This window comes from Pipistrellus hanaki (genome assembly GCF_964339955.1).
Source record: "Pipistrellus hanaki genome assembly, chromosome: 14".
In the NCBI taxonomy this organism is placed as follows: Eukaryota; Metazoa; Chordata; class Mammalia; order Chiroptera; family Vespertilionidae; genus Pipistrellus; species Pipistrellus hanaki.
In genome coordinates, this window is record NC_140516.1 from 44,106,137 (window position 1) to 44,131,520 (window position 25,384).

The 25,384-nt window shown below is 51.9% G+C and overlaps 1 protein-coding gene across 2 annotated transcripts in view; it reads right to left on the bottom strand.

Annotated features, from left to right (window-relative positions):
• The window catches only part of SMNDC1 (survival motor neuron domain containing 1), an 88,681-nt gene extending 71,345 nt beyond the window's left edge, over window positions 1-17,336 (bottom strand). Inside the window, exon 1 of one of the 2 annotated variants that reach the window (XM_084903394.1) lies at window positions 17,274-17,336. In XM_084903394.1, coding sequence (XP_084759520.1) covers window positions 17,274-17,324 — 51 coding nt within the window. In that variant the 5' untranslated portion in view covers window positions 17,325-17,336. The remainder of the gene's footprint in view (window positions 1-17,273) is intronic. The other variant, XM_084903396.1, reaches the window with a different exon arrangement.
• Window positions 17,337-25,384: the final 8,048 nt, after the last annotated feature.

A 25,384-nucleotide genomic window follows, 5' to 3' on the forward strand; every position in this document is an offset into this window, starting at 1 on the left:
TCCATGGCGTCCTGCGTTTTGCTCCATTCATATTGGGGGGCGTCAGCACGTCCTGGACGAGAACAGCTGCACAGGCTTTGCATCTTTAAGAGAAGCTCAGCACCCTCACTCTTCACCTCGCCAATGAGTGGAAGAGGTGGCCCAGCCCCCCGGAGCCACATCATCGAGGTGGACACAGAAGCCCGGCAACAGGTAAGTGCAGACACCGCAGGTGCAGGCTGGCCAGGCGTTGGCGACAGCCTCCATGTGGTGAAATAACTCTGACAAGTTTGGGAGCTCATGGCTGTTCAGCAATGAGGACTGAAGGTCAGCACATGGCGTTGGCTGGTCTCAGTGGCTGATGGCTGAGATAGTTCCACAGTTGGTGACGTCCGGGAGCTGGAAGTCTGGGGTCAGGATGTCACCTGGCCGGGGTCTTGCACCTTCTGACTGCGTCTTCACCTGGTGGGAAAGCTGGGGGTGTCCTCTTAAAGGGGACCATTCGGACACAGACAGGCACAGGGAGGGCACCCGGTGAGGAGAAAAGCAGAGATTGGGGGGATGAGGCTGAAGTCAAAGAACACAAAAGACTCCCAGCAAACCCAGAGCAAAGTGAGGGGCCCGGGGCAGAATCTCCTTTCGCCTCAGAAGGAACCATCCTGCCCACACCTGCATTTCAAACCTCTGGCCTCTGGAACTGCTAGACACATTTCCGTGGTTGAAGCCACTGAGTCTGTGGCACTTAGGTATGGCCATCCTGGGACACAAATACCCCGTTGCTGGAGGAGTTCACCCTGAAGCCAACAGCCACGTGGCAGGATAAACAAGCCTCAGCTGTGATTTAAAATTTTTGACTAGCCACATTAAAAAAAAAGAGAGAGATGAAATTCATTTTAATAATATATCTTATTTCACATAATTTATCCGAAATAGCATAAGTAGTAAAAAGAGTTGTTGAAATGCTTTTTATCATTTTTTTTGTTTGTTTGTCTCACACAAACAAAAAAGGATATAAAACATTTGAAATTTAGGGTGCTATTTTCCACTGATAGCACCGCTCAAGTGGGATGAGCCACATTTCAAGTGCTCAATAGCCACACACAGGTAGTGGCCACCATATTGGACACACAGGTCCAGTTCCACTCCCCTCTGTATCCCTGTGGCTTCAGGCAAGTTCCTGAGCCTGTTAGATTCTCAGTTTCTTCACCTGAAAAGTGGGTCAATAATGATACCTTCACCACAGGGCTGGCATGAAGATGAAGTGTGAAGGACGCACCTATGCTTATTGGGCTGCTGACACTGGGAAAACCTATAACTGAGCACCGTTACTGTGGTACAGGCCTGAGGCATCAGACCACATGTATGAGGACATGCCCCTTTGAAGGATCAGACGCTCACCACAGTTCTCACTGGGCTCATACTGAACTCCCTTCACACTCAGACCCAGGCTCCCCACGGGAACCAACCTGAGTCTGCCTCCTCCAGGAAGTCTGCCTAAGAGCCCCAGACCCCATTTTAAATTCTCAGAGCAGCCAGGAAGAGCCCCCCAACTTAATGCTTAATTGTTCTGTTCATTGTGTTATGCATGTGAGTGAGGTCTTGCATTGCTTGAGGGCTGAGATGTGCCTCCTCGGTTTCTCCTCCGGCCTCTGAGTTTGAGGTTCATGTCATCAGTCAGGCAGGAACCTTTATTGAGCACCTACCCCGTTGGCCATCTTTTCTTTTATTTTTTTAAAAATATATTTTATTTATTTTTTACAGAGAGGAAGAGAGAGGGATAGAGAGTTAAAAACATCGATGAGAGAGAATCATCGATCAGCTGCCTTCCGCACACCCTCCACCGGGGATGTGCCCAAAACAAAGGTACATGCCCTTGACCAGGATCGAACCTGGGACCCTTCAGTCCACAAGCCAACGCTCTATCCACTGAGCCAAACCGGTTTTGGCCCCGTTGGCCATCTTCATCTGTGGGCTTAGTGTAGGGGTCAGTGACCACGTGCAGGTCGGTTTACCCAGGCACACCTCTCAGAAGCCCACAAAGATGTGGTCTCTGGACACCAAGACCCATGGCCCGGGCTAGAAACTCACCCCTGTGGTCCCGCCCAGGGCAGTGGAAGTCTGAGAATCCTCTGGAAAAAGGGGTCAGAGATGCAGAGGACACTTTCCAGCACGCTTCACCCAGCGGGGAACAGCTTCCTGCCCCAGGCTAGGGGGGCCGGCCCAGGGTGAGACCCAGGGCTGCCCTTTGAGCCACCTGCCCTCCTCACTTCCCTCTTTGCCCAGATGGCATTTGGTGGTTTGTTTACCACAAGTCACACCCTGATAGGGGCCCCGCTGGCTGGGAAGGGTGAGTGAGTCACCAGCACCTCCACGAGAGGAGAGGCTGATGTGGGCGAGAGTCACAATCACGCCAGCCCAGCCCGGCCCCTCCTTGGCCGCCACCCTCCCCACCCCCAAACACACACAGGCCGCTGAGTGATCACACTAGGGCTGATCCGGCACGGGACAGGGACAGGCTGGCTGAAACGACAAGGCCTGTGGGCATTGGAGGCCTAGCCCACTTCTGCTTCTGCGAGCAGCCCCTTTCCCTTCCCTGTCAGCATGCCATACAGAATCCAGAGAAGCCATGTGGCCCCCAAGCCAGCCCTATAGGTCCGTCCCACCCCGGTCTTCCTGCACTTCCTCTCTTATTCCACGGGGGCAAAAGGCCTGGGTTTCATTCAGACTGTGCCACCTACTAGCTATGTGGCTGTGGTCAAGACATTTAACCTCTCTGGCCCATCTGGCGTGGCTCAGTGGTTGAGCGTCAGCCTATAAGCCAGGAGGTGGTGCTTATAGGCTTATAGACCGGTTTGATTCCAGGTCAGAGCACATACGGTACGTGGGTTGCGGGCTCAATCCCTAATGGTGTGGGATGTGCAGGAGATAGCTAATCAATGATTCTCTCTCATCATTGATGTTTCTATCTCTTCCTCCCTCTCTCTTGCTTTCTGAAATCTATCTATATATGTCTTTAAAAAAGGTCTTAAAAATTAAAAAAATATAATATATATATATACTATATATATATATATATATATATATATATATATATATTTTTTTTTTTTTTTTTTTTTTTTTTTTTTCCTTAAGACATTTACCGTACCTCTCTGAGCTCCAGATTCAACCATCAAATGAGGATAGCAATATCCTCATCAGGTTGCTCTGAAGTTTACTTGAGACCATTCCCATCACTTGCTTGGTGTGGCAAGTGGCACCCAGGATCACAGTGCTGATTACCACGAGCTCGTACAGGGCGGCAGGAGGCACATTTTTATTCTGCAACCAGAACGCACATTCCAATCTGGGTGCAAAGCTAGGAAATGTGGAGTCAATTTTACCTGCTTTTTTGGAGATTTCGCAGCCTGTGACTTTTTGTTGAGGAATTTGTACTGATACAAGGCAACTCATTCATTCCACAAATATGCACTCGGCACCTGCTGAGGAGGTGACGTGTTCTTGGCGGTCTCAGGAGCGGGACTGGAGGATGTGGATAAGAGGCGTTCCTGGCAGCTGGCCAGGCCCATATCACGAAAGTCCCTTTCATGCTTCGCTGAGGTGATGATGGCAGGTTCTCCGCCTGGGTTCCTGTCTAGCAGGCCTAGCGTGGCCAGGAGGTGATGGATGTCTGTGGCCAGGGATTTGAAACCGCTGGGGGTTAGGTCCCAGCTTCAGGCCTTTTACTCTGTGACCTTAGAGGAGTCCATTCATCTTATAGAGCAGGGGTCTTCAAACTGCGGCCCGAGGGCCACATGCGGCCCGCAGAGGAGTCTGATCCGGCCCGCCAGGTTTTTTGGGCAGTGAGCGCAGCCGAGGTGTTACAGTAGGAATTAGTAGTTCATATAGTCCGGCCCTCCAGCTCTCTGAGGGACCGTGATCTGGCCCCCACTTTAAAAAGTTTGAGGACCCCTGGGATAGAGCCTCCGTTTCTCCTCTATTAAATGGACTTAATAACACCTAGTCTGAGGCCTCACAGGGGTGCTGTCAGCTTATGTGTGTGGAAGCCTCTTACTGTTTTTTCTTTCCTTCATTCATTCCCTCCCCCTTCCCCATCCGTCCATTACTCAACCACCCAACACTTTTTTGATGACCTCCTTCCTCCCAGCTGCTGTGGAAGGAGCTAGTGGTGGAGGGAAACTAGGCGACCCAAGGAAGTGCTGGCCACCAGGAATCACAGCCCTTCTACCCGCTGGCTGTCCGCGTGGGGGCCAGCAGAGTCCAGCTCAGGGGACTGGTGGCTCCTCTGTGTACGCACCGGGTCTGGGCGAGAAGCTGCCCACACTCCCGGGCAGATGTGCAGGCGAGACCTCCCCCACCCTTGGACCCCAGCCAGCCCTCCCAACTGGACTCTTGACCCTTTTTTCCAGCTCCCGGAGGAAACGAGCTCTGAAAGAAAAGGGCTGAGTGGGCTCCAGACGGCATACCCTCTCTGAAGGCAGGAAGGAGGAAGTAGGGCAGGTCCCCCCATAGCTGTTTCCTTCTCTTTGAAAAGCAATGCTTTCATACACATCTCCGCAGCAGGCTTCTGCGTAGTTCTCTTTGGAAGGAACTGGAACATGTGGCCACTCCTAGCGGCACGAAAGGCTGGGGGAAAGAGAGCAGGATTATCACCATTATCTTAGACCAAAGGTCAGCAAACTTCTGTAAAGGCCTGGAGAGTAAATATTTTACATGATGTAGGCCATGCAGTGTCTGTCGAAACTACGAAACTCTGCCTTTGTAGTCAGAAAGGGCTCTAGAAAATCCATAAACAAATTTGACTGTGTGCCAATAAAACTTTATTCATGGACACTAACTTGAATTTCAAATAGCTTTCATGGGTCACAAAATATTATTTTTCTTTTGGTTTTTTTTTTCCCCCCAACCATTAAAAAAAAAGTCAAAAATCATTTTAGCTCACCGGCCATACAAAAACAGGGAGCAATCAGATTTGGCCCTCAGGCCATAGTCTGCCAATCCTTGGTGTAGACCAATCATTACCATTCCTGGGGCTGGACACACTGCCACTCCAAGAAAAGGTGTGCATGGTGTGTGTGTGTGTGTGTGTTGGGTTTATCAACAGGTGCTCAGGGGCACTGACTGGGTGGGGCTCATTACATGAGGGACTAGCAGTGCTCACCACAGGCCATTGTGTGAAAATAGCAGGAGTTGGATCCAAACCATTCTAATTCGAGAGCCCAGCCTCTTTGCCTCCATGTTAATAATCTCTGCTCAGCTTTGAAGGGAAGGGAGGCGAAAGGCATGTGACAGGCGCTGTTACCAAGATGGCTCATGCGTGGACACAGGCATTCCCAGCAGCCTCTTCTGGACTGGAAATTATGGGGTAGGGGGTCGGGGGGAGGATCCTGGGAGGAAGGAGGATCTCCCCTCTCTCCCCAGCCCCCTGCCCCCTCCACAAGCACACATCTCTGGCCTGGAGGGTGAGGTGGGGGCTTTCCTCCAGCCCTGGAGCAGGATTTCCTTTGCCCTTGACATTGATGGCCCGGAAATTGGGTCTTATTCTCATGGTAGAAGGAGAAGCCCTCCCATGACTCCCCTCTTTCCCCTGCTCTTCCCTTCCTGCCACCCCGCTGCAGCACACAAGAGACTCAGAGGAGCCTGGCAGAATATGAAAGCTCAGAGGTCTCATCCTTTCAGCCATTTCAACATCTTTCCTTGAGCTCCTACCATTGGATTTAATTTTTTTAAATGTATTCAGTTTCCACCAAGCACTATTCTAGGGAGTTTCACATGCTTCAACTCAGTAATCCCCCTACAACCCTCTGAGTAGGTGTCATTACACCCATTTCACAAAGGTGGAAACTGAGACCCAGCGAGTTTATGTAATCAATGGCAGAGCTAGGATTTAACCGTGGAAAGGAAGGACAATGAAGGATGGAGGCTCAGTGCTCAGGTTTTGGAGTTGAGTTCAAATCCTGCACAGATATATACTACCGTAGTTGCTTCCTTGGGTAAGTTATTTAATGTCTCTGAACCTCAGTTTCCCCTCTCCTCCTCCAGCGCCACAATTTCTCCTTGGGAAACTGCTATTCCCAAACTCTCCATTCCTTCAGTTCTCCTGGCAATAAGCCCACCTGCCCATTTCCAGTTCTCCCTTAATGCAGGCCATTCCTCCTGGGTTACCCCAAAAGCTTTGTCGCCTACTTCCTGGTGGGTACTCCTTCACACTGTGGCCAAGGAGATTTTCCTGAACTGCTGGAGGCCCTTCAAAGGCTGGGCAGAGCTGTTCGGGAGCCTCACAGATCTGGCCCTGGGCACTCCCCCAGCACCATCACCTTCGGGCCAGGTGAGGTGACTCTGACACAACAATTAAGGCATCGCTCACTCTCAGGCTACACCTTACCTGCCTCAGCCTGGTCTTCTCCAGGGACCACATGTCCTGCTTCCTCTCACCTTGACCTTGTCTTGGTGTCCTGTCGGCTCACAGATACACAGACACTGAAGCTGGAGAGCCAGGGCATGCCCTGCCCCCTCCCATCAGCTGTCTGGAGGCATATATGTTCCCATTTCCAAGAAGTACCCCCAAAAAATTGCCCTCTAAATCCTGTTCTTGTTGCTTTCAATCTGGATAATTAAACTCAACACCTCCGGGGTGATTAAAAATTAATTCAGCATTCAACAGGCCCGGAAATGAAATGCAGTGGGAAACACACTTGGTGCTGGGCTGGAGGTAATTAGAAAGCCGTCCTGCTGGGAAGGGTAACTCAGGCATCGCTGCAGCCACTGAAGTGTCAGTCAGGAAGGTGCCTGCCCCACGCTTATGTGGCAACAAGCCTCTTCCTGGCCTCTAATTGCTTACTCTTGCTCTGACAGTTGATCGCACAAGCAGTTGGTTTACAGGAAGGGTTTTCAGTTTGCAGGCTCCACTTCTGCCCAAGCCTGTTTGAGTCTCCACTCTGCCGTCGCCCACCACATCCCCTTGCTGACAGCCGCTGCCATCACTTCCCTGCATCACACCATCCCCAGCAGGCCCATTCTGGCTTCTTTCTCAACCTGGCAAAGTCCCAGAATCTCTTCACCTTTTGCCCCCGATGCCCCAGCCCAGATCCATTTGTTTCTCTCCTCAATCCTGCCCTCCAGGGGTGGTCCCCGCTGCAGGCCAGTGCCCCCCGGGGAGGTCTTCACCATGCCCCATCTCCCAGGCAACAGCTTGGGATGCTGGTATTCCAGGATGCCACAGGAAGACATTTCCCTTCCCCGTCTCAGAAGCCACCAGGGGCCTTCTCACCTCCCAAACCATCCAACTTTCCCATCTGGTACCTCTGAGCTCCGTGGGCAGCAGGAACTATCTCTTTAACCCTGGAGGGCTAGAACCCTAAACTATTTTGAGATGCTCGGGAGCTTGTGGCCGAAACTGTGTTTTGCTTAAGATGATCTCAATTCCTTACTTACTGTGAGCTGTTTAATTACAACAAGGCATGGGGGGGGTATTCTGAGTCTCTCCTTGGCCTTCTGGGAGGACCGGGGCAGTGCTGTCCGATACAGTAGCCATGAGGCACCGGCCACGTGTGGTCATTAAATGGAAATGAATCAAAATTGAATCACAGTAAAACTTGGTTTCTCAGCGGCACGTGTGGCTAGTGGCTACCGTATTGGGCAGTGCAACCATAACGTTCCCTCAGCACAGAAAGGTCTATGGGATGGCGCTGGCAGAGAGCATAAGCTTCAGTGGCAGACCCTTTACCATTCACTCTGCAATCCTGGCCACTCATTAGGTTCCTGAAGCCTTCCTTCACCTCTGAGCCTATCATGGTAACTATCTTGGAGAGTCTTGGTGTCCAGTGAGAGAAGCCAGGTACAGCATGAGGACAGCCTGGGTTCCGTCCAGCCTCAGTCCCACCACTGGCTTTCTGGCTGTTTGGGTATTTTTCGAACCTTAATTTCTTCAACCATAAGACGGAGGTTAGAAACATAGACACTAGGTTAGTGATTCCCAAGCAAGCGAATCCCCAGAGAATTCAATGGGGCCAGGTGTTTAAGTGGAGAAAGATGGTGGATACCGCTAAGCGTGCAAACTGAGCAGCACCCACAAGGGGACACATTGGCATTCTGAGCCTCTTGAGACGTTGCAATGAGAATATCATCTATGTGGCATTCTTGTCCCCAAATGCGTATCTAGCCAGGAGGAGACAACCAGACCGATCCAAGTTGTATGGTAGTCTCTTAAAACAGTGGTTAGCAAACTCATTCGTCAACAGAGCCAAATATCAACAGGACAACGATTGAAATTTCTTTTTTGAGGGCCACATTTTTTAAACTTAAACTTCTTCTAACGCCACTTCTTCAAAATAGACTCGCCCAGGCCATGGTATTTTGTGGAAGAGATACACTCAAGGGGCCAAAGAGCCGCATGTGGCTCGCGAGCTGCAGTTTGCCGACCATGGTCTTAAAAAAACTGGCAAGAAGTCCTTACAATGTCATGGCCAAGAAAGAAAGCCAAGGCAGAAGGTAAACCAGTCACCTGACATGTGACCCTTGTGAAGATCCTCAGTTAAAAATGACATTATTGGGACCCGTGGAGGGAATTTAACATGGAGTATATGTTAGGTCCATTATTGCTCAAGTTTTGTGGCTATGCAGAGAATGTCCTTGTTCCTCTGAGATAATGGCTGGTGTACGCAGAGGTACACCGTCGTCATGCTTGCAAGTTACCTCCTGCAGGAGAGAAACAGCTAATGTGGCAAAACGTGAATGACTCAGGAACCCAGGTGAAAGGCATGTGTTCACTTTTCAGCTTCTCGGCAGGTTGAGATTTTCCAAAATAAAAAGTAGGGAGGGATAAGGGCTCAACAGAAACTGTCTTTGTAACAAGGCTGCTTTGAGTTAATCACCAGGAATCAGAGCAAATGCTTATTGAGTTTTGAGCACCTGCCAGACACTGCCAAGAGCTTTCTGTGAATAATTTCACTTAATCTTCACCTCAGTCTCATGCAGTGGGACTGTTCATACAAAAGAGGATCCTCAGACTCAGAGGGGTGAAGCGATGACCCACTGCAGGTCCCGCAGCAGGAAACCGAAGGGCCAGGGATCTGAGCGCAGGCTCCTGTGGCTCCTGGCCTGTTCCCTTAGCTACTTGATCCTTGATTAAGTCTTTCAAAACATGGATTCTCTGGGGTGGAAATAATAGAGAATTCTGGGGGAAGAAAAACTATTAGCGGTTGCTAATAGGGGTGAGTAGGGAGAGAGAAATGGGCAAACTAAGCATAAAGGTTTTTAGGGCAAAGAAAACACCTTATCTGATACTATAATGGTGAATATGTGTCTTTATATATTTGTCAAAACTCACAGGATGTGCAAAACCAAGAATGAGCCTTGATGTAAAGTGTGGACTTGGTGTGATTATGAGTCTGTGTAGGTGCATCAGTTGTCACAGATACACCACCTAGAGCAAGCGTGTCAAACTCAAAGGCTAACACGGGCCAAATAAACAAGGTTTAAGTGTATGTGGGACGCAAAAAAGCAAAAGCTTCAATTTTCATAGAAAAGTAGGTTTATTTAGAAAAGTATAGTATTAAAAAAAAAGAATAGGAGCAATGATAGCGTTACTGTTTTCTTCCTGACTCTTGGCCTTTCTTCTCTGCTACTCTCTTTCCTACTTTGGGGGAAATCTTGTTCGCAGTGATTACTTTCAAAACGAACCCACGGCGAATGTCAGTAATTCTGAATCTGACAGGAGACGTATTTCCTTTCGTAATTGTAAACAGCTGCTCACACTGTTATATTGGCTGGGCCGCCAAAAAATTCACTGTGGGCCACATCTGGCCCACAGGCCATGAGTTTGACATGCTTGACCTACAGGGGGTTGTCGACAGAGGAGGAGGCTGTGTGAGTATGGGGCCAGGAGTACATAGGAATTCTCTGTACTTTCTGCTCAATTTTGCTGTGACCATAAAAACTTCTCTAAAAGATAAAGTTTATTTAAAAAACACAACTACATTTCTCAGGCCTTCTAGATTCTGGATAGAATTCGGTTCAGCCATACGATTTGGATTTAATAAACAGACCCTGGCCCTGGGAGGGCTGGTGCAGATACCTCCATGGAAAACGGGCAGAGGGAACCCAGGACCTGGCGAGGAGCCTGGGTCCCTGAGACCAGCTGCATTCTGGGAAACATGCAGTCCGCACCCAGGGGGCCCTGCCCTTTGGGCTCAGGGGAGAGAGAGGCCAGAGGAAGTGCAGACCGGGCCTCAGAACAACCAGGAGAGAGAGGCCAGAGGAAGTGCAGACCGGGCCTCAGAACAACCCCAGCGCTCAAGGGGGAGATTTGCATCTGGGCTGTGGGAGGAGGCAGTTGGGAGGAATGGGTGTGTTTGGTGTTTTCTGTTGGCTTTTCCTTCTCCCTTTAGCCTCCCCTCCCCCTCCCCCATAACTGGTAGAGCCTGGGTCCCTTCCTCTGACTCAGGGGCAGGGAAGGGGAGTGTCCCGCAGAGCCGCCCACGTCCCTGGCTGGCAGCCTTGCCCCCAGGGCCTCTGTGTCCACCAACTTCCACTGGGCACGCTGTTCCTCTTTGCGCTTTTCCTGATGACATGAATGCCTGCGGGCACAAATGTGCTCTTCCCTCAGGTCCCCAGTGATCAGGATGAGGAGGCTTAACGGGGCCTTCAGCCTTTCCCCCTTCTCATCCTCCCCGGGCTCACCTGATACCCATGTCAGCTCCCGAGGAGAATGGCATCACTTCCGTTTCAAAGAGGAGTAAACTGAGGCCAAGCAAGGAAGAGGGACTTGCCCAAGGTCATTTAGACAGCAAGTGGTCTGGCAATGATCAGAATTCGAATCCTTTGACCCCCGCCCCCGCCCCCCCCCCCCAGTTTGAGCTTCTTTCCATCATGGCCAGCAAAGATGCCCATTCCAGCCAAGACCGGTTTGGCTCAGTGGATAGAGCATCGGCCTGTGGACTGAAGGGTCCCAGGTTCGATTCCGGTCAAGGGCCTGTACCTTGGTTGTGGGAACATCCCTGGTAGGGGGTGTGCAGGAGGCAGCTGGTCAATGTCTCTCTCTCTCTCTCATCGATGTTTCTAACTCTCTATCTCTCTCCCTTCCTCTCTGTAAAAAATCAATAAAAAATATATATATATAAAAAAAAAAAAAAAAGGTGCCCATTCCAGGGGAGCTGCCCTTCTTTCCAATAGGGGACCTCAGAGGACTCACACCTCACCCCCAGAGCCATCTCTGGAGGTTCCTTAGGCATCACGTAGGTGCCCACGACCAGTCTGACGATGTTTCTTCTGCCCCAGCTCCTTGCTGATGCCTGCTGTGCACTGGGCACCGGAGGCAGGGCCCCCGCCTCTCTCACTGCCCGGGCCCTCCAGGAGGTCCCTGCTTCCCCGCCCAGGCTGTGCCTCCCAGGGCTGGCTCCAGGCAGGTCCTCGGTCCCCACCACAGGCTAACGGTTCTGTGCTCTGAGCCAAAGAAGGCAGAAGGTTCCTCTAACTTGTGTCCCAGTGTGCAACCCAGGCCCCAAAGGAGCTTCTGAGCTTTCCCCTGCTCGCTCTCTCTCTCTCTCTCTCTCTCTCTCTTTCTCTCTCTCTCTCTCTCTCATAAGAGGTCAGTGTTTCTTGGCGGCCTGTCCCCATTCACTCAATTGCAGTAACAGCTTCAACTCGGTTTGTGTGATTTCAGTGAAATCACCCCCACTCCCTCTAGCATCCCTGTCCCACACACCCAGATCCCGGAGAGAGAGTGTGACACTCCTCCCAGCCCCAGGCCACGGTCACTGCTTAAGGGATGCTTGGTCCTTGATGAAAGTCAGGCCAATCAGAGCCCATGAAAGGGAGTTCTGGGACTTTGAGCTGCCAGAGAAGCGGACTGGTTCCTTGCCCCAGAGAGGGGGTGTGAGGCTTGGAGCTCCTCCAGCCACTTCGTCCCCACGGGGTAGAACGTGCCTGGGTTGGAGCTGTGACCTAGAGAAGAGCCGAGCCAGAAGACAGCAGGGAGCACCAGGTCTTGGTGACGTTGTTGAGAGTCCCTGATCAAGCCTTGCCTAAAGCCAACCTCAGCCCCTTGGACTTTAGTCCCAAGGCCAGCACATTCTGATTTTGCATTAAGCAAAAATTGGGTTTTCTCTCACTTGCAACCCAGATTCTAGTGATACAGATGGTCAGCGTGGGGCCCTTGCTTCTCTCCCCACCCCACCCCTGCTTCTCAGGAAACTTCCTCCTCAGAGGCCTCCCCCATGCAAATTAACTCATACAAATGCATAGCCAGGGCTGTCCACGACTGCCCCACGGGCGTGTCGTATTAGTTTAGAACCCTCTGTGCCACATAGAAAATGTCCTGGATACAGTCCCTTCTTGGCAAGGGGCGGGGAGGGGCGGTAAGAGAGATGGGGAGAGAGAACAAGACTCAGGGCCCCAGCCCAAGTGCATTCAAACTCCCCTGTCAGCCCTGTCTCCTGAGGGAGGCGCCCCCAGCTGGCTTAGCCCAGAGCCAGGAAAGGCCCCCTCCGACCGCTCTCAGTTGGAAGGATGGCTCAGAAAAGAGAAGAGACCCTCCTTCCTCACCAACCCCCCCCCCATAGAATTGCTTTTTAAACTGGATGTTGTATCTCTCTACCCACTACCACCACCACCACTACCCAGCTAAGCAGGCACAGTGGGAAATGAGGGTATAAGGCATCATTTCTCAATGCACCCTCATTTCCCTCTGTGCCCTCTGGCCAGGCTTCCTCCCAGCCACACCCCAAGCTGGTTCTTTCCTTCCCAGAGCAGGAGCTTGAGAATGGGCCAGGGCCTCATTCATTCTCTCTGTTCCTTCCCCAGGTCTAGCCCCTCCCTCCCCTCCCTCTGCCAGGCCCTCCTCTGGGCAGCCATCTGTACCATGCGGGGGGGGGGGGGGGGGGGGGGGGGAGGCGGAAACAGGAACACTCTGTCTGTGAGGACAGGTGGGCAGGGCTGAAGTCTCAGCTCCTGAGGGCTCTTGACAGAGAGCTTGGGGGATGGGCCCCAGTGACCGGAATCTTTCCAGCCCCCAAAGAAGGACTTGTCCAGGGGCCCTGTCCCTACAGGCCCCGTCTCTCTCCACAGTGTCACGTTCATTCCTGTGTCCGGCCCAAAGAAGACGAACGAACATTCTAGCGAGCGCCTTCTGTGCCACAGACCCTGCTGTGAACTCTGAGTTCTCGTAACAGCCCTCAGCGTGGTGGAGGCTGACCACAGGACGAACAAGGAAATGAGGCTCCGGGTGGCGAGCTCGCACCTGCAGCTGCACCCCCTCTGCGTGCTGGCCGCATGCACCGCTCCCTGGGGCCAGGGCCGCAGCTGCGCTGGGCCAGTGCCACCCCCTCTGCCCTCACCCCCAGCCAGCCTCCACCGGCCCAAGGCTGGCTGGCCTCATGCCAAGATTCCTGTGTGCTTTCTGGCCTCCATCAAGCAGAGTCAGGAGCAACCCGCCATGGCCCTCCTGCCTTCATGGGGAGAAGAGGAGAAGCCAGACAAGAAATGGGCTGTGCACCCACACGCTTCGTACGGCCACAGCACGGGTGGCGTCATTCTCTGGAGTGTGGGGGACCCATGCCCCAGGCCCCTGAGCTAGCTCATCAGGGAAAGAGGAACACGGAGGCTCTGCTTTGTAGGGAGAATGTTTGTGATGGCAGGCACTTTCTCCCAGCAATCAAACCAATGTTCTGCTTTAAAACACATCAGAGTCATAGGGGGCATCGGAGCCTCGGGGAGCCTCTGAGAAGCCCCTGGGAAAGTTATCTGGGAAGGAGTTTGTGAGGTGGGGGGCCATTCAATCAGGGGCGAGGCTCTGACCACAGGCTGGCCTTGGGTCAGTCTGGGCCTGCCCCAGGGTGTGCAGCCACTGAGAGGAGGGTTCAAGAAGCACCAGGTAGGCTGAAACCAGTTTGGCTCAATGGATAGAGCGTCAGACTGAAAGGTCCTGGGTTCGATTCCAGTCAGGGGCATGTGCCTTGGTTGCGTGCACATCCCCGGTAGGAGGTATGCAGGAGGCAGCTGGTCAATGATTCTCTCTCATCAATGTTTCTAGCTCTCTATCCCTCTCTCTTCCTCTCTGTAAAAAAATCAATAAAATATATTTTTTTAAAAAGAAGAAGCACCAGGTAACCCTGGTGTCACCAGAGTCACATGGAAAAGCAGTCTGGGGCCTTGTAGCTTCTTCCAGAGCCAGCTTTCAGCCCTGGCTGCACATGGGAATCCCCCGCACATTCTAACAAAACTGACTCCTGGGCTCAGCTCAGGCCAATCGAGTCTTAACCTCAGGACAGCAGCCGGGCAGATATATATTTTTTTAATCTCCCCATTGAACTGTGTTTTTTCCAATTACCCCGATGATAACAATCACCCGGAGTACATGCAAAATAAAAAGATTAGCAGGCCCCACACCAGCCAGACCCACGAAATCAGAGTCTCTGGGGAATGAGGCAGGGAATCTGCATTTCTCACAGAGACACTTGGGAGCCCAGTGACTGACACTGACCGAAGCTAGAAGACCAGGGCCCACTGCTAACCCCTTGGGTACCCCAGTGTCCCTCTACACCCCGCCCCCTGTCCATCCTCAGCTCCCCCTTCCCCCACCCCATCCATCCTCAGCACTCCCCCCGAGGCCGTCCTTCCTGGACTCCGGGGCTCCCCTGGGGCTGAGTCTATAGCACTTGTCATCCCGTGTGGCTGTGCATGTGTGTTTGTGCCATGCTAGACTCCCCCCTGGCCTGTAGAAGCCGTGAGGGTAGCGGGTTCTGGATAGCGTCCGGGATTACCAGTGCGGTTCTGAGGCCTGGGCTGCCTCGGCCTCCAATCCCAGCTCTCCAACGCACCCGTTCCCCGATCTTTGTCACGTTGCTCCTCTGTCTCACGCCTCAGCTCTCATCTATAAACTGGAAATTAGAAAAAGAATGCCTGCCTCGTTTGGTTGGTGCGAAGAACAGGTGAGATCCTACAGGTAAAACATGTAACATAGTTCCTGGCACAGAAGACGTGGTCAGTAAACGTTAATTGTATCAATTATCGAACCACCCCAACCTTTAGTGACTTGACACTGCAACCATTGGAAGGGTCACAGTTCTCTGGGTTCGCAGCCTGGGCAAGACTCTGCTGGGACGGCGGGTCCTGCTGCAGGTGGTTTGGGCTGGGCTCACTCTAGCATTTGTGGTCAGTGAGCCAGGGGCTGGGGCTGGGGGCTCCACATGGCCCACCTCCCATGACTGGCAGCTGACTGAGGCTGTTGGTCAGGGCGCCTCAGTTCCCCGTGTGCCTCTCCCGCAGGGTAGCTCAGGCTTCCTCGTGGGGCAGCTGTGCTCTAAGGGGGTGAGAGTGAAAGTCACATGTCACTTTTAGTCAAAGCAAGTTCAAGGTCATCTCAGAGTCAAGGGATGAAGAAATGGTGCCAGTCTTTACTAAGGCTAGGGTGCAAAGGCTTTCTGGGCATTTAAAAATATATATATATTTGCATTGATTTCAGAGAAGAGGAAGAGGAAAAGGGAGAGAGAGAGAAACATCAATGATGAGAGAGAATCATCTATTGACTGCCTGCTGCTTGTCCCCCACTAGGGATCGAGCCCACAACTCTGGCCTCTTTGTTCATAGGTTAACACCCAACCACTGAGCCACAAAATCTCCATTGTGGTTCCTTTCCTGTATCTGGCCTAGTATTCACAAGTGCCTGGCCCCATTTATTCCACATTTGTTGAAGAAAACAATAAATGGAGAGATGGAGGAGAAACTCTGGACCAGAGAGGTAAAGGGACTTGCTAGTGACCACATAGCAAGTGAGTGGCAGAGCCAGTCCTAGTGGTCTCCTGGTGCCCGGTCCCACCTCTTCCCATGACCCCTAGCTGCCTGAGGTGGGGCTGAATGCTCCAAACAACCACCTCACTCCTCCGTGTGCATCCACTGAGCCTCTGCAGGTGATCTAGAAGGCCAGGGCTGGGCTGGCTTCCTGAAGGGTCTGGGACAGGGAGAAGGGAGCACGTGTCATTTCCCTGGGCTCAGAGCATCTCAGAGCGATCAGGCCTCAGAGCCCTCCTTCCATCGCACGGGGGAGGGGGCCAGGGTAGCAGCCAGAGGCAGACCCCTCTGTGGACACTGTGTGGCCTGCTTCTATTCCCAGCAGCCAGGTGTGGACCCCAGGGTGTGCGTGTACACCACATAGGCATACACGCGTCACACACACACACACACACACACACACACACACCCCTTATCTCTGGCCTCTCCCATTAAACCCTGGGAGAGAGTGCCCTCAGATTGGACAGTAGCACTTGCAGCTCTTATTTGGCCTGACCAGCAATTCCACGGCTTTTGAGACGTGATGTCAGGGGAGGGGCGCAGAGGAAAACGTCAGCTGGCCCAGGAAGAGCTGTGAAACGCCTACTATGCTTCTGTCCCTGTGCGTCAGCCGCTTCCTGTTGTCCTGGCACCTGAGGTAAGCAGGGCCTCGAGCACGTTCCCCTGCCAGGAGCTCGCTGAGTCACCCACCTGCTGCAAGGGGGCACCTATTTTTAGCCCGAAGTAAATGAGCTCGGCAGCCACCGACCGCGGTCCCTGTGTCTCTCTGTCACAGCTGATGCGGCTGCATGGGGACCGCCTCACAGTGGGCCCTCCCACCCAGCCTGGCACTTCCCTCTCCTCCCGAGAAGCCTTGCTGCGTGCCAGTCACTCTCCTGACTGAGTGTGCAGAGGGCAGTGGGTGGCACCAAGGAGGGGCGGTGAGAGCAGCCCACCCTCAGTGGAAGGCATGTTTTAGAAATATATTTGCATTGATTTCAGAGAGGAAGGGAGAGGGAAAGAGAGAGAGAAACATCAGTGATGAGAGAGAATCACTGATCAGCTGCCTCCTGCACGCCCCACACTGGGGATGGAACCCACTACCTGGGCATGTGCCCTGACCGGGAATCAAACCAGGACCTCCTGGTTCATAGGTCCACGCTCAACCACTGAGCCATGCAGGCTGGGCAGCAGAAAGTAAATTATTGCTGACATCATTTAGAATCCCTGAGCATCATTTTTAGTTGGTTTTATTGTTGTTTTTAACTTTTCTACAGTGGTGCCTCACACAACGAACTTAATTCGTTCCAGGAGCAAGCTTGTTATGCAAAAAGTTCGTTATGTGAAACGCGTTTTCCCATAACAATACATGTTAAAAAAAATAATTCGTTCTGTAGCATAAAATATGCTAAGATGACATAAAAAAAATATGCTAAGATGACATATTTTTATTTAGATACATCTAAAAACATAATTCTTTAAAAAAAAAAAACACATTTTTTTAATTTTAAGACAGACTAAGTAGAGTCTACCGAATCTTGCACATCTTCATCCATTTTCTGCTTTTTGGCCGATGGTTTCATGAAAAACCTGTCCAAAGTTCGCTGTGCGAGGCGTTCGTTATGCGAGGCACCACTGTATAAACAGTATGTCCCCTTCTTGTGCCAGGGGGACTCCCACAAACCTCCCTCCCTTTGGAGATGCCATTGCTGGAGAGCTAGGATGGTGAGAATCTGGAGTCCAGCAGACTGGTGGAGCCAGGCAACTCATTAGCCGTCTGACCCTTTGCCACACTGACCTCTGGCCTCCCCCAGGCCCCCCAGGTGATCGATCACAGGATGTCAGAGTAGAAAAGGCACCGAGATGTCATCAAGCCCAACCCCTCACACACACACACACACACACACACACACACACACACACATTATTGATGGGGAAATGGAAGCAACGGAAAGGGCAGAGGTTCACCTAGGCCAGGTGCCAGCGACCCTCTGCTAAATCATTCAACCAGGGCCACCGTGTGGATAAAAAGCCAGTGAAGAGCAGGTGCCAATGAGAAGGCCTCTGCTGGTCAGAACCGTGGGCCCCTCCCAGTCCCCAGTCCCTGGAGCCCAGTGCAGGGCAGTGAAGCATTTCTCCGTGGACCACCCACATCAGAACCACCGAAGCCATCAGGGCACTTATCCAAAATGCCGATCCCTGGCTCCACTCCGGGTGGGGTCTGACCCCCAGCACGGGCCACCCACTAGCTGTCCTGTGCGGGAGAAGATAAAGGATGCTCAGAGCCCTGGCCTCGAGCCACACCCAGGGCGTCCTGCTGCCTTTCTCACCACATCCCAAGCACCACACCCGGCACGTGGGACACTTCCTCCTGTGGGACAGCTGCCCAGGTGCAGAGTCACTACCTGTTGTCAGTCCATGGGCCCCGCCCTGAGGAAGGTGTCCTTGGAGGGTGTGGCAGAGCTCAGCAAGCAGGCCTGTGGTGACCTGCCTGCTCCCTGGGAGGAGCTTTTCCCACCTGCGATGGGCCCTGGGCCAGCGAGGGGATCCCCCAGCTCTCAGCGGAGGCTCCTGGCTGGATCTCAGTGCCCGGGGCCAGCGGGGGTGCAGTGGGGGTGGGGGTTGTGTTTGCTCTCTACCCTCTCACCCCTCAGGAAGGCCCATCAGAAGGGAGGTGGGAAGGAGTAGAGAATGCCTCAGGGTCCTCCTACTTACCACATAGCTGTGGACTCCCAGATAGTTACTTTCATTTATGTCTTTTTTTTTTTTTAAAGGTACAGAAATAACACTCTTGACTCCTCTGATCTCTTTTACCCAATTCCCCTGTTCCTTCCCTGAAGCAACTGTTTTTAACAGTTTGGGGGAATGTCCCTCCAAAGGTATTCTATGCATATACAAGTATATATACACACTGAGTGGCCAGATTATTATGATCTCGAATGCATAATAATTTGGCCACTCAGTGTGTGTGTGTGTGTGTGTGTGTGTGTGTGTGTGTGTGTGTGTGTGTATTAGAGGCCCGGTGCATGAATTCGTGCATGTGGGGTTGAGCCAGCCAGGCAGCCAGGCCAGGGGGAGGGAACATGGGCGGTTGGCAGGCCTGACTGCTGGTTGAACTCTTGGTTGAGGGGACAATTTGCATATTAGCCTTTTATTATATAGGATATATATTAAAAGTGTTTTGAGATCATAATAACCTGGCCACTCAGAGTATATATGCACATGTGAGTCGATCGTTTTATGTTTTTTGTAAATGTAACAAAGTACAAATGTTTTCTGGAACCCTTCTTTTTCACTTAATGACATATTTTGGATACTGGTTTATATTGGCAGCTGGGACCTATGTTCTTCTTTCTAACAGCTCCAGGCAAGCCCTAGACCCACCATGAACTATTAACCAGGTCCCCGTGGATGGGCATTCAATGACTGTTGTCTATTTAACTCTGTTCCTCTTGCATTTCTGGGATACACCCAGGGCACTGGGGAGGGGGCCGCTGGGGACAAGGCAGATCCTAGTGCCTGAGGAAAGGCCTGGCTCTCAGGTGGGGAAGGCAGCCCCACCCATGACCTTTGGGGAGGGCTCAGGTGAACAATGCTACAGAACAGCTTTAAAGAGGAAGTGGGCAGGGAGGATGAATAAGATTCTTTATTAAAATTATTTGAACAAGTTCTTTACTGATTATAAAGTAAATGTATTCATTATAGGAAATTTGTAAAACACTGAACAGATGGGCAAATAAAAGCCACCTGGCCCACTCACCCGGAGATAACCAGATCAATGTTTAGTCCGTTTTCTGCCTGTCTGTTTTCTGGGTAGAAAGGATTCTGATGGTTACGGGGGGACGTGAGGGAAGGACATGCGGTAAAGGTCTCCTTCCCTCCATCCCCCACCCCGGGAGCAGAGGGAGCACTGCCGGGGCATTAGACCCTTTCAGAAAGCAGAGAGTCAGAGGCAGGAGAGACAGGCGCTGGTGGCAGAGAGGGGGTTGCAGGGGCTGGATTAGGGATCATATAGAGTGGCTAAGAGGGGTCTCCCCTAGATCAGTGGGCTCAGAGGGAGCACTTGCAGGCATTTGAGCATAGGACTGGTAAGACTATCCCAGCAGAGATCTCAGGAGTCTGGCTTTGAGATGTTAGAGGAATGGCTAAGAAAAAAATCTCATAGGCATTTGAAGTGCAGGTCTGGAGTTCCAGAGGGAGGTCACCTCTGAAAATTAGTAACTTGGGAGCCACAAGGAGAAACAAGGCCTGAGTGTGAATGAAACAGGAGAAAGGTGTGGCTTAGCATAAACTTGGAAATCGTAAGACATCGGTTGAGTCCTCAAGACACCACTTTTCAACTGTGTGGCATCGGGCTACTGAATTATCCTCACGGGGTCTCAGCTTTGCCATCTGAAAAATGCAGATAAAACAAATCCATCCAAGTCAGAAGGTCAGCATGCCGACTGCAGGAGGTGTCCGCAGCTGAGAGCCTAACCTGGTGTCTGTTACACAGAAACGATTGATGAGAGACTCTTGAATGAGGGCACAGAAGGAGCTGAGGTTGCATCTATGGCAGAGGGCACTGGGAGAAAGAGAGTGTCCCTGGGCAGAGTGGGCCTCAGGGTGTTGGGAGGAAGAGTTGGTGATGGTGCCAAACATGGCCCAGAGCCCAGGAAGGGCTAAGGGCTCAGAGGTCCCTGGTGAGTAGCAACCTCACAGCGGTTGCCATGGCAATGTGGGTGGAAGGCAGAGGCTGAGAGGTCAAGGCGTGGTGGGAGATGAGGAAGTCCACAGGGGAGTTTACAAGTGAGACAAAAAGAGGAGGTCCTGGCTCCAGGGAGACGCTGCAGAAAGAGGGAAAGAGGTGTTTTGTTTTGTTTGGGTTGCAGGGTATTTCAACTTGTTTATAGGCTGAAGTGAAAAGTTCTCAAAGAGAAGTGATGAAAGATGTCCCCCATCTCTCTAGATTTCAGGTTCCCCATTTTAAATATCGGAGAGTGGATAAAGGATCTTTGAGTCCTGCTGGCTTTTTAGCTCTAATCCATCCATCCATCCATCCATCCATCCATCCTTTTAATACACAGTTTGTAGACCTCAGCCCTGGGCCTAGTGGGGAGGTGGGGCCTGGGGGAGTGGGGAGGGAGGCAGCAGACAGAAATAGAAGCCAAAGTTCCTCTCTCCAGGGGCCTGTGTTTAACAGAAAGAGTAGACAATCAGGCAATGACTGAACCATATCATAAAAGAACCTAGAAATTCGCACTCTTGTAACCCTTTGAAATGACATGCTAGCACTTACCCAAATCCCCACTCCCATCCCTGGTGTGCCACCACCCCCAGCCTTTGAGAACTGGCCCTTGTCTTATTATTCCACTGAGTGTCCCCCATAACCAGCATTGTGAGGGGCCCACATAAGCAATTGGTAAACTAGAGCTTATTGTGCCCACTTATTCAGTGAATGTTTATTGATCATCTATAGTGTAGTCTACACCAGGCCAGACACTGGCAGACAATCCTAAGCAAATGAGATTCCCGCCGTTCTTGAATTGGTTGGGGGGCAAAATCATTAAAAAGGAAGGGGACGGGAGGAGGGAGATATGTAGGCCTTGAAAGGGGACACATTTCCTGACAAGTGTTCCAAGCACCCAGGCAGCAGGAGTTGCCTCCCAGCTCACTCTCCTTGTCCTTCTGAGCCACCCTTGGGCAATGGGACCTCCCCTGGAGACTGGTTCTCAATCCCCAGCAAGAGCGAGGCCTGTGGAGAGTGTTTTGTTGACCAGCAACCAGGGCTGCTGCTTTAGCAGGAGGTTGGAGTCCTGGGGAGGAAGGCCCTGCCCCAGTAGTCCCCAGCTTCCATGGAGAGAGGGTGGCTGATGGAGCCCAGGTGGGTGTTCACTTGGCTCCCAGCCCATTAGGCAGCCTCCTTGAGATGGTGCAGGCTGACCTGCTGGCCAGGGGAGGCAGAAGGAGGAAATGGCGGTTCTTCCCTCCACTTGGATCCTACTCTGCTACGTGGTCTTTGAGAAGTCACCAGGGGTGCTCACCAAGGGACAGGGAGGCTGGGAACCCTCATGTTCCGATCTGCAGGGGCAAGGGGAAGACTCTGTCTTGGGCCTGAAGGGCTGAAGGGCATGAATGTGACATCAGTTTATTCTGAGAACGAGGGGCCTATATATGTGCTCTTCCAGACCTCTGAGCACTGAACACCGTAGAGCTGAAGGAATCCACACAGGAGCAGAGAACTGGACTCAGGCCCCCCAGTCTGGGTCAGGGTCATGTCTCTCTAAAGAGACAGCCTCCCCCCCGCCCCCAACCCCCCAAACTTCTTCTGAGCAGGCCCAGAGCTTGGGTCCAGTGAGCCAAGGCCTCCAGACTGGCCTGCAGAATCGCTCTAACTCCTCCAGGAAGCATTTTCCAATGAGCTCACCAACTCACACCTTGCCCTCGAATAATTAACTTCTTACTGTTTTGGCCTCCAGATCAAAGGACGTCCAAGCCCCTGTCTGAGAGATGCAACAGGAGAAGACCAGCCCTTAGTGCCCCAGGCCTGGGTTTGAATCCCAGATTTTCAATATACTGGTTATATGGACTCTTTGAGGCTCACTTTCCTCGTTGGGAAAATTAGGATTAAAAAAATCTTACTTCTGAGAGCTATGAGGTTTAAAGGTGCTAACATGGGTTAAGCACTAGTCCCAACTGGAGCAGTATTAGAAGAATTCCTAAGACTCAAGGGCTGGGCAGGGTTGGGGTGAGGTGTGCAGTGGATAAAACAATCCATCTGGACCAGGTTGTAGTCATGTCACTCTGCCCAGGGGCCCTGAGCCCTATGGCTGCAGTTTCCCCCACAGTTGTCTCCATGCTGGAGAAAAGGCTGGTACAGGTCAGCTTGCCATCCTGCTTCAGATTAAGCTTTGAACTGTGCCTCCTCTCTCTCTCTCTCTCTCTCTCTCTCTCTCTCTCTCTCTCTCTCTCTCTCTCTCTCCCTCCCTCCCTCCCTCCCTCCCTCCCTCCCCTATGTCTTGTAGCATTGCCACTTGGGTCTCCAGCCAAGCTACATCATTGACCACATAGCCTCCAACCTCCAGATTCTGGCTCTCCCTCTGTCCCCAGAAGGTTCACCAACACCTTTTCCCATCTTCCATTTCCACAAACCTAGGACAGATGTCAAAGAGAGACAATTATCTTCATTTTAGAGATGAACAAACTGACCCAGAAAAGTGGAGTGACTCACTGCTATCCAGGTCTCATCATCTCTACCCAGCCAGCCGTCTGTCCCCATTTACCTTCCTAAAGGCAGAGCGGTTTCATTTCTCTATTTGGACCTTCCTGGCCACTTCCCAGTGCCCACCAAGTGAAGAGGCCTCCACCGGCCCTCCCTGTGCCTTCACTATCATGTCCCTTCATGCACCCTACACTGCAATTCATCAGGCCCCCACGGTTCCTACTATCTTGTTTCCCCTCCTCAGTGACTTCTCTGAGGCTGTACCCTCTGCCCAACCGTCTTTCCCCTCCTCCTCTGAATGTCAAAGTTGAAATCATCTACCAAGGCTCAACTCAAATGCCACACCTCCTTTGGGGCCTCCCCAGCAGACATGAATTACTTCTATCTCTGCTCTTGCTTTGTAGTGACATCTCCTACTGCAGCAATTACATTTTGCCCAGAGCTGCTGGTGGTTTGCACAACTTAGTCTGTGAGCAACTTGAGCCAGAACCCTGACTCTTGTCTTTACTCTATGATGTTGGGAAGTAACTTTCCCTTTTCTGTCTATAAGATGGGATCACACCAGCTTTTCCTGGTTGGGGTAAAGATGATGCAACTCCCCCAACCCAATGCCTGCAGCACCCATTTGGAGAATGTGGGGGAATGGTGGGGAATGATGCCTGTGAATTTAGTCAGAGTCAGGTGTGGCTAAGCCCCAGGCTCGGGAAACATGGTGCTATTCGTGTACCTCCTTCCCCGCAAAATGCATAAACCCATATGGGGAAGTGAGATTGCTGTGGTTCTCAAAGGCCGCTACATATTGGAATCATAGTGCCCTGTTGCATCAGAACCCCTTGGGGAGCTTGCTGAAAATGCAGAGTACTGGGCTTCACCCCAGACCTCTGACTCAGATTTCCTGGGGTGGGGCCCGGGAACCTGTGTTTTTAGCAAACTTCCCAGGGGATTCTGATGCAACAACTCAGGCCACACCGGGCCATGGTAAACTTTGAGGGCAGAGGGGGTGGGGACATGATGACCACAGTTTCCCTTCCCTTGGGTGATAATGGGCGTGTGTTGGGGGACTAACGGTGCCAACAGCCAGCGCCACTTCCACTCCCCAACTGGCTTCTCTTAGACCCCACCCTGGGCCGGATGTAGGGCTGATCTGTGGTCACACTGGGTTACCGGATCCATCTCTGTGTCCCCAGCCATGGGCAAAGTACCTGGCCCAGACTGGGTGCTCAGCAAATATTTGTTGAACCAACTGAACTGCCCCGGGGCCAGCTCTGGCAGGAGACTGAGGAGAAGACCCAGCTTGCTGGGCTAGATCCCAGTCCCTGTCTCCCGCTGGGCCTGGCTGTCTCCCCACAGAACCAATGGGGGGACTGCCAGACTGGTTCCATGGAAAGGGTGTATATGGTAGGAGAGTGGGCAGAGGGGGTTTGGTCCCTGGACCAGTGAACCATTCTCTAGAGAAGAGAAGCTGGGTCCTAACTGGTTTGGCTCAGTGGATAGAGCATCGGCCTGTGGACCAAAGCATCCTGGGTTTGTTTCCAGTCAAGGGCACATACCTTTGTTGTGGGCTTCTTGGGCCCTGGCAACCAATAGATGTGTTTCTCTCTGTCTTCACCTCTTTCCTCCACTTTCTCTAAAAAAATCAATGAAAAAATATCCTCATGTGAGGATTAACAAGAAGAAGAAGAAGAAGAAGAAGAAGAAGAAGAAGAAGAAGAAGAAGAAGAAGAAGAAGAGAGGAGGAGGAGGAGGAGGAGGAGGAGGAGGAGGAGGAGGAGGAGGAGGAGGAGGAGGAAGAGGAGGAGGAGGAGAAGGAGGAGGAGGAGGAGGAGGAGGAGAAGAAGGAGAAGGAGGAGAAGGAGAAGGAGAAGGAGAAGGAGAAGAAGAAGGGAAGCTGAGAGTCCATTTCTGGGGATCTACCTTCCCATTAGCAATAGAGGTGGACACCAGTCAGCAAGAATTTACTGAGTTGAGACTAAAAGCACTGACTTAGAGCTCTCCCAGGGCTTCTCAGCCCCAGCTGTATATTAGAATACCTAAAACTGTTTTGTTTTTTTTTAAATACTCCTGCTGCCCTAGATGGTTTGGCTCAGTGGATAGAACGTCAGCCTATGGACTCAAGGGTCCCGGGGTCGATTCCAGGTCAGGGTACATGCCTGGGTTGCCAGCTCAATCCCCAGGAGGGGGTGTGTAGGAGGCAGCCGATCAATGATTCTGTCTCATCATTTATGTTTCTCTCTGTGTCCTTCCTTCTCCTGTGAAATCAATAACATTTGTTTTTTTAAAATACTCCTTCTCAGGCCCACCTCAGATCAAAAGAATTCAGAATCTCTGCAGTGGTGTCTGAGCATCAGTATTTCTATTAAACAACCCAGGCCACTCTGTTGTGTGACTAGAACTGAAACAATGGGCTGGCCCCTCCACTCCTCTCCTTTCTCCTCCCAATGC